Source organism: Maniola jurtina, chromosome 11 (genome assembly GCF_905333055.1).
Source record: "Maniola jurtina chromosome 11, ilManJurt1.1, whole genome shotgun sequence".
Taxonomy (NCBI): Eukaryota; Metazoa; Arthropoda; class Insecta; order Lepidoptera; family Nymphalidae; genus Maniola; species Maniola jurtina.
The window spans coordinates 2,260,580-2,270,138 of record NC_060039.1 but is presented as its reverse complement, the minus strand read 5'-3'; the positions used below and the strand labels follow the sequence as shown (position 1 = coordinate 2,270,138).

At 39.0% G+C, this 9,559-nt stretch overlaps 1 protein-coding gene across 1 annotated transcript; it reads right to left on the bottom strand.

Moving 5' to 3' along the window:
- Positions 1-346: 346 nt before the first annotated feature.
- On the bottom strand, positions 347-9,531 carry LOC123869289 (cGMP-dependent 3',5'-cyclic phosphodiesterase-like). Its single transcript, XM_045912136.1, has 16 exons — positions 9,189-9,531; positions 8,518-8,628; positions 8,005-8,100; positions 7,514-7,647; positions 7,159-7,264; positions 6,627-6,761; positions 5,843-5,991; positions 5,136-5,361; positions 4,434-4,588; positions 3,649-3,807; positions 2,950-3,038; positions 2,430-2,619; positions 1,790-1,931; positions 1,373-1,518; positions 847-943; positions 347-607 (listed from the first exon to the last, which is right to left on the bottom strand). The coding sequence occupies exons 1-16, from the start codon at positions 9,315-9,317 to the stop codon at positions 473-475; spliced, it is 2,199 nt and encodes a 732-aa protein (XP_045768092.1). The 5' UTR covers positions 9,318-9,531; the 3' UTR covers positions 347-472.
- Positions 9,532-9,559: the final 28 nt, after the last annotated feature.

Below are 9,559 nucleotides of genomic sequence, written 5' to 3'. Positions count from 1 at the left end.
AGGACACTTTTTGAGGTACGAAACCCTAAAAAACTGGTACAAAATGACGTCATCTGCGTTGTCTCTACCATATTAGCTTTAATTGGGCGAATGAAATTTTGTACTACTAAATTATATTAGTTATACTTATTTACTTAAAAATTATATTTTATGTCAACAGATCATTCCAAATTGTATTGCAAAAAATATTTTCACTCTACTTTACACAATATAAAGAAGTCTTGCTTGATAAAAAGCATTAATTTTATGTCTTCCTATAAACTGTTAAGACAGACTACAAAATAAACTAACCAGTGTAATACCAACTTTTACAAGTAGCTTTTTTACTAATAAAGCACCTTTTTAAAATAAATAAGTGTTTTATTAAAATATAATAACAAAGTACCATAATTAGTTAGTTCGTTTCTACACACTCACTTTCATACAGAAGTAACTTGCGCCGTTGAAACCAAAACAAACTAAACAAAAGTGACTACTTCATCTCACAGTCCTCGCCGTTACCTTCGGCCGCCTCCTGGCGCTGTCTCTCTTTCTCCTTCAGCTGCTGTTCTATCAGAGTGTCCAACTCTGGGCTCAGTAGCACGGACAAACCTGCCGCTATCGGCACCTGTTCGTCCAGATTAAACATTAAAAAATTTTTAAACAAGACTATTCTGCCATATTGAATTTTTTTGAAGATATTTTTCGAAATAAAAAGTAGAGGTAGAAACGCACGGGCCGTCAAATCAAATAGACACGGTTCCAATGCACAAAAATTGCTGTATGTAAGTAAAAAAATCTCTTTTTCTAGGCTATGGGTCCTACAAGAGAAAAAAATTTGCACAAAGGTCTGATATAATCTCTTACCTCTGAAAAAATGGGCCTAGCAGCTTCCCATCTCTCGATGTGGTTTTCTATAACCTTCACACACGCTTGGGCTTTCGGCAGCATACGACCTAAAATGCTAAAACAGAATTGAAATCGAAACATTCATATCAAAGCCTCAAAAGCTCAACCGGTAAAGTAGTGGACTGAAAACCGATAGGTCGACGGGTCAAACCCCGCCCGTTGCACTATTGTCGTACCTACTCCTAGCACAAGCCTGACGCTTAGTTAGAGAGGAAAGGGGAATATTAGTTATTTAACATGGCTAATATTCTTTAAAAAAAAAAAGCTTTCTCTGCGTCGTATTCCTCGTTACTTAGGGTGCATTAATCACATAATTACAGGAATAGTGTCTTGGGCTATAGTAATACAATGATGTAATGGTTTTGTATCGCGGTAGTTTATGGGGCTAGAATTCATTATTAAAGAGAAATTTAAAAATCATCATTTTTTCAACTGAACTGGAGTATCTGATCTATCTACGAGGATCAAAGAGCAGGAAACTAACTCAAAGAGCGGCATGCATGTCATATTGAGGAACTGGATCTCAAGGTCGGGAATAAAGCATTTCTCACGATCCATGATGCTGATAGGCAGTTCCCCACGACTCTTCTCCACGTCACCTTGCTTGAAAAACTCTGTCAGAACTGCTGCCTGTGTTATAAAATGTCATCGCTTATCACCAGGTGAGATTGCAGTCAAGGGCTAATATGTATCTGGATTTTTAAAAATGCAGGATCAAATTTAGTTGTAACAGTAGCTCGGATCGGATCAAGAACCCCGCAAAAATCAGAACCGGGGAGTCGGACGGGTGGCGGGCGCGGGCGGGGAGATCACCGGCGCAGACGACGGACGGCCGTGTGAAACACTATCCAGTTTTGTCAGTCAGTTAGCTTATCCTTTAGATTTTCTGATAAGTACTAACGGCAGTCTTCTTGACATTGCCCCAGTCTTTAAGCTGGTCGCAGAGATCGGCCGCATTCATCAGCAGACTTTGCAAAGCACCCAAATGCAAGCGGTTGCCTTTTTGGAAGTCGTACGAAATCACTTTGAATTCATTTAAATTCCTGTAACGAGTACACAATGGATTATAATCTGTTGTAGGTTTAAGCATAAAACGACAAGGAACTCTTTAGAATTATCTTTAATAAATAGTTTGATTTATTTATAATATTCGCCTTTGAGCCGATTTTTCAATTACCTATTCGATGATTGCCAAAAACCTACGCTCTATCTAAGGAATAAATGACAGTTTTTGAGTAGGCAGGCTGATGAATAACAACTACTACTGACCAACTATTATAGTCGATCAGTAGTAGTTGATATTTGCAATTCAAAAAAATCATCCCTAGTTAAACTAATTCATTATTTCCAGATAACACAGCTTATACCTTGAATTTTTTTGTTATTCATGTTAAGTCTTAAAGAGGCACTAAGAAAGATCAGAGGTTTTTGTGAACTTGGGTGATTAAATTAAAGGGGAAAACTAGAATATTAACCAGTCTCCACAAATCAAGTGGATACTAAAAAGTACCAAGCCGACACAGAAAATATAATGTTCTAACTTGAAATAATTAGCGAGATCCGTGGCAAGGATGTAATCCCGCAATAGCATGAGGGCTCTATCGTAATCTCTCCTGGGCAGGGCCTCCAGGATGTCGCATCCCTCCGTGTTGAGTACACACATCGCCTGCGCTAGGTGGTGTCGCTCCATCACACTGCCCTCGCTAGAGTACAGAGCCGCTAGCGTCGTTTCTGTGAAGAATTAGCTTTATCATACCGGAGAAAGACCAGGGGAGGACCGACAGCTCCACATGCTCTTCGACATACGGGAATACAACATCATCAACTTCTCAATTGGGCTTACTGAGAAACTCTTGACTAGAGACTGTTACTTGACTGAGATTGAGTTACTGAGAATTTCTTGACTAGAAACCAGTGACTTTTGTGGCCCGATCCGGGAGTAGAGTCCGGGACCTCATGATTCGCAGTCGAATGAACTAGCCACCGAGGCAACGAGGCAATCTAAAAATTGTTATTAAACCTTCGTTCGAAACAAACAGCTAAATTAGATATTAAGCTTACGTCCGTGTATCTGAAAGCTATTGGTGGTGCCACGGTGGTCCATATCATGAACTAGACCGGCTATTAGATACATCAAAGCTTGCAGGTCTCTGAAATTTTATCATGCAATTAAAAACAATATGTAAGGTTAACGAGACGTGATACTATGCTTTCAGCCGTAGTCAGTTGTGCCCGGAGGCACATCTAGTCTAGTCCAATCGTTGAATCTCGGAATCCATACTTCCATACTTAATATTATAAATAGGAAAAGTGTGTCTGTCTGTTTGTCAATCTGTCTGCTAGCTTTTCACGGCCTGACATTTAACCAATTTTGATTAAAGATACGGAGTTAGCTTATATCCCAGGGGTGGACAGGCTACTTTTATCCCGGGAAATCAAAGAGATTCTATGGGATTCTTAAAACGCTCGTCCACGCGGACGAAATCGCGGGTATCATCTAGTTTTATATATATTCATTTCATAGAAAAAACTTTGTTAGTGTGATTGAGGATGTGTGATTGAGGATTGCGTGGCAACTGGCGACATCTAGCTTGCTTATTGTAAGTTGCTACGTCCTGATACGATGTCTGTACACTATGTAGATCTACTGAAGTCCTTATTTGCTGCGCCATGATCAACCGCCACAAAGAGACGTTTCTTGGCTAGAATGCATTTGTTGTATCTGTATCGGTTTGAACTTAAAGCATTAGTGGTTCTTACGTAAAATATCCTTTTGAGACCAGTTTGTAATTGGTGATATTAGCATAAGCCCATTGAGCTACGCTGAACGCGTGCAGCCAACTGTGGTAAGGCACGTCCCGGTAGGCCTTTTTCACGTGTAGAATAAAACGCACTAGTTTGTGTGGCTTTATGTTGAATCTAATAAATGAGATCAAGACATAAGATAGCAATAAGATAATTTGATAACTCCCGACATTTTGAATCTTACTTAGGTTCCAATCTAATATACCTACCTACTAAGTTTCTAAACAGATAAACTGATTTCAAAGTTTTTTTTTTCATTTAAAACTTAACGATCTAACTACTTCTTACGGACACCAAACCAAATATTATCAAAGAATAATAAGAAATGGTGTCAAAGACATGTTAGATATACTATAATGTGGTAGGTATTATATTGGGGCGATCCTATGCCTAGAATTTAATTACTCATCAAACTCTGGTTGTTATGGATTATTAAGGATCAAACTGAAGCGATTTAAAGAGACCACACTGAACCACAACTTTTAAAAACATACAAAATATTATGAACCACAAAAATTTAGGTATGCTGTGTAAGTTTTAGAGTCAAATAAATTTTCAACGAGGTTTTCTAAAATTGACTTTTGGCTACCACATTGGCTTTTTATCGTCAACCACTCATATTATTAAAACCGCACAAATCTCTAAATAAAAGTGGAAACAGTTACTTCTTGGCTTCTTACCATCAACCACTCATATTTTTGAAACCGCACAACTCTCTAAATAAAAGTGGAAACTGTTACTTCTTATCAAAGCCCAGGTCAGCAAACATCTTGAGCGCATAGCAGGGCAGTTCACGCAGCGGCAAGGCGCGTATGTTGAAGTGCAGGCTCGTGAGGTGAGGGTGGTCGTGGAAGCCAGAGCACTCCAGCGCGCGGGACACCTCCGTGTCACCAACCTTTGACAATTCATTGCATCGCTGACGAAGGTACAGTCCAAGGCCGTAAGTCGTTTAGCATCTCATGATCATATTCATGCGTTAGGTGTGTGTGGCGTGTTTATAGAAAAAGGCCATAAGTACGACAGGTTTTTGATGCAATAGTTTCGCGGAATGTTAGTTTCTATATGTATAGGAAATTGTAATATGAAATTCCACTTTCACATTTCTTTTGGAATACTCTAGGCTAGCGACTAGGTTTCGACTGGGATTGCCCAGGCAGTAAAGGCAGCAAATTAAAGCGCTATAATTCATAATTAACACTACTGGCTTATGCCTGCGACTTCGGCCGCGAGGACTACACAAATTTCAAACCCCTATTTTACCGCATTAGGGGTTGAATTTTAAAAAATCCTTAGCGGATGTCTACGTCACTAAAAATATATGAATGCCTGATCCGTTCAGTAGTTTGAGTTGTGCATTGATAGATCAGTCTGTCATTCAGCCAGTCAGTCAACTTTTCCTTTTATACCTATAAAGATTTTACGAAAGATTAAATACAACCTACCTGCATATGATACATAACCAATTCATTCGCCAGGGCATTTCGGATATGCGCCTCCTTTATCTTCTGGTAAACAACGGAGTGCATAATGCACACTCCACAGTACACGCTGAACGCAAGAGCCATCTCCTCATCCATGGCGTCGAAGTACGGGTCCCCGACCTTGTTGATTAACTGACCCACGCCTATGATGCCGGTTTGTTCACGGATTGGGAAACATAGGATGGCCCTGAAATCGTAAAACTGCTAAATCCTTAGTTTGACCCCTTATAATTTCCGGAAAACGTAGTATGGCTTTTCAAGCGAATGGTTTGTTTTAAATTAAGGTCAATTCAGGAGGTTTCTGTTTGGACTTCAGCCCCTTTATTTTAGCCATCTCAGCCAAAGTCGGGGGAAGCTTTACCCTGAGGTATTCGCCACTTTTCAGGATAATATTATCAAAAAGGGGCAGTTTACCGGTATTTAAAATATCGTACAGAAACAGACCAATGTTGTGGCAAATGACAGGCAAATTTTCGTCTTGATTAAGTCATCCTTTTTGAAAGTTGTCTCTGTACCTAATTTAATCAACGTTTATTATTTTAAAAGAATATTTTAAAACAATAAACGTTTATTAGACCAAGAAACATTTAATTAAATTATTTTCTCAAAGTGATTTTGAGAAATTAAAAACCACGACAATAATTAATTAAAAATTACAAAAGACGAACTTGCAATCCACGCCAGGGGGCGAGTCGATGACGGCGTCGTACGCGGGATGGTCCTTGGCATTTTTGCAGTTGATCACAGTGCCGGTCTTGATCACTTGTCCTGCTATGCCGATGTTCATTGGGAACCGATTCTCTGGCTCAGAATCACCCTTTAATAGAATAGAATAGATTTTTATTCAAATAAACTTTTACAAGTGCTTTTGAATCGTCAAATTATTTACCACTGGTTCGGAATACCGATATAAGATTTACTAATAAGGGAATTTACTAATGCTTAAATAATACATATTCAGAATAAGCTGCCATGGCCAATCTACCTAGTATAACTTTAGAGGCAGCGTTGCCAAAATGAATTTGATATAATAAAGACAGTCAAGTAAATTCCTAGATTCGACTGCTTGAAAATAAGTGTAAGTATTATAGGGATGGTCTATGGCGCCTATTACACAGTCAAGTGTCACTATTATTATGCGATCCAATCCACGACAAAGCAACATTGATACCATTAGGTACACACATCATTGCGGATATATTACGATCTTGACAATACAGGATCATAATGCATCCGAATGTTTTTCAAATCCAGAAGGCGATACGGTATTGATAGTGTAACAGCTCTCAGGTATTTATGTGTGTCTACCGTAGCGCCTAAACTACTGACCCGATTTTGATGGACGAGGTGTCAATCGATTCGTTATTATGGTCCGGGTGACGTAATAGTCGGGTTTTAGTACTATTTAACTTTATCTTGTTACTGCAAATTTAAAACAGTTGATGCACTCACAGTTTGTGAGTGTCGGTTGTTCTTCACAAGTTCCATACGGTCCACGTCTACCATCATGACAGAGCAATATTCCGCTTTGGTCAACAGCTTGGCTTGCTCCATCGCTATTTGGAGTAACGTTTCCAATGACGCCACCTATGAATACCTTATGAGTTATGACACTAGGAACTTAAACTTCAGACCACAGGTACTTTATGCTTCAGAGTGATTTAAATAACTTTCACTACCCTAAATTCATAGAACTATATCTATCTATAAAAATCTGAGAAATTGTGTGTATTTTTCAAGATGGCGGCGATTTCTCAAGGTCCTGCTTCTAACTGCTTGGGTAGGTACCTATATTTTGCAAACTGTGCAGGAACTTAAGGTAGGTAGGTAAGTATACTAATTTTCAATTATCTGTTTAATTACAACCTCCCTATTTTAGAATGACTAAGAATTTAATCTATGCGGTAAACAATCTATGGGGATAGTAATTTTTCAATTTCCTAATTTTTATTCATCTTTTTAGGAGATGCAATTTGGTGGTTACCTGGGTGAACAGCCTCCGAGCAACTCGTAGCAATTGTTGACACTTTAGCTTTAGCGTGCATTCGTATTCTAGTTGAATGGTTTTGTTTAACACTGGCCACGCAAACCTAAGAAATAGCCTTGCCTTAATATTAATTAACAAATAACACAATTTTTAATATCTTGGCATAAAAGACTGCTTACAAGGACAACTCGAAAATTTAATCGATGTACCTACTGCTCGAGCAGTCAATCGAACCGGGACCTTCCGCTTATAAAACCACAACGCTGACCAATGCGCCAGGGAGGTAGTCAAATATAATCCCTCCTGCTTGACGGCCTAGATCTCAGCCTTGACTAAATCTAGATAGACTTACAGAAAACACTCTTTTATGAGATGGAAGGCATTTTCCTCAAGAACCTTTGGCGCCACCACGCACACGATCACAGAAAACGGCTTGTCCGCCATGGGATACATGTTTACTCTTTTCTTGACATCCTTTGAAACATACTGAAATTATGAAAACTTTTTAATTGTCATTTAATTAGTTGAAGCTCGTAAGCCAGCCCGACAATTTTTGTTTTAATTTTTCAACTAGGTATAGGTATGTTATAAGCCGTATGTATGTTTTCCCACCTAGATGGGGTCCTTTCCTTCACTTTGCTGCCCACTTTGCCCGGTCTTGAGCATCCTATGTGCTCTCAAATATGCGATCACGATGGTCAGCCAGCGCTTGGGCGCCCTCGGGACTTAGCTCCAGGGGCGGCGATGTTGAGATATGCTGACTGACATTTCCCTCTGTGGTGAATGTGACTTTAACTTCCCGAGTCGGTAGAAAGCCGAAAGGAAAGTAGCTAATTTACTTACAGGTATCACGATATCTTGAAAATCAGATCCGAAGTTCGTTAACAGATCATTCTGATCCACGGATGACCTCAGAACATCGAAGAGCTTTTGTGTCAGCTAGAATTTAAAAGTTTTGATTCATCATCATTTTATATTTGAAAACAAGACATTTTTAAATCTAATGATTTTATAATGATTGACTTTAAAATGCGTTTTTATCCATCGGCAACCTCTTAGGAACCATCAAACTTCACTCGAATGTTTGAGTTTCAGGGTAAACTTATACTGCAATTTTATTCACAGTGAATTTTATACGTATATGATGCCGTTCGAGCGTGTTTTGTTCGCTAGTGCATACAGCTCCATACAATTTCCATAGCTTCGTTTCCGAGGATACTATTTCCAAAAATATGTAAACTTGAACTAAAGGGATCCTTTTAATTAGCTTATTAAGCTGTCTCCAAGGGCTTGTTGGGCTGGGCGTTGGGTTAGTTGGCGAGTGGATCAGAACTTTTTATTGTACGACATACTTACGCATATCCTTTGTCTTCGAGCCAAAGCCATGGATCCAATACTTTCGATCCAGGCCTCTTCCGCGTGCACCACGATTAAGAACGCAGTCTCCGCTTCGCATTCCTCTTTCAACTGAAAAAAAAATCAACTGATTCTTTAGGCTGAAATCTATAGAGCGTATGTTGACTCGCTCAGATTTTCATCATCACCATCATCTTCGTCAACCGATGGACTTTCTCTGCTGGACACACATATAAGTAGTATAACCCATGAAAAATCACCTAAGTAGGACTTACCAGGCTGTATGATCTACGATTTTTGCCTTTCCTGAAGAGGTTAAATTGAAATACATACTACTACTATAACTGGACATACGAGTATAAGCCTCTTGTAGGGACTTTCACTGTCTTCTGCTGTTTGAATCCAGATTCCAGCGGCTCCTTACGACCCTTCGATGTCATCTGTCCATGTCCACCTAATGAAAGGTCTTCCAACGCAACGCTGCGCTTTCCGGTGCAGTTTGGCGAGAGATAGTTTGTAAGGAATTCTTTTGTCTATAAATTAATTTAAAAAAAAGTAGGTAGGTATAGCACTTTAGGCCCCAACGTCTGTCGGTTTTTCAAACTATGTGCCCTCCAAATTGCCACTAATTTATTTCTTTAAGTTTATTTAAGTAATTGTATCCAACTTACATAAACGTTAATTTTAATTTGTAACTGGGCAGAACTGTCATTGTTTAAATTCATCACCAACTCCATTATTTTTCCTGGGTCACTGTATTGTAGAGATCTCCTTCGGGCGTGCTTTTTGGTCGAGGCCATTGTGTATAATTATATTTTATAGGATATTAACAAAGTTGAGGACATCAATAATTATTTAAAAGTAAAATAACTAAATTATCTTTCTCTGATTTCTCAAATCTAATTTTTTTGTCACGTAAATTGACAGAGGCTAATTTGAAAATAGCGCCGGCGCCAAGATGTGCCATAGAGGCTAGGAAGTGGGAAGTAACTTGCTAGGAACCATATCTAGGAACCCTTCGATTAGTGAACCAATCAAAACT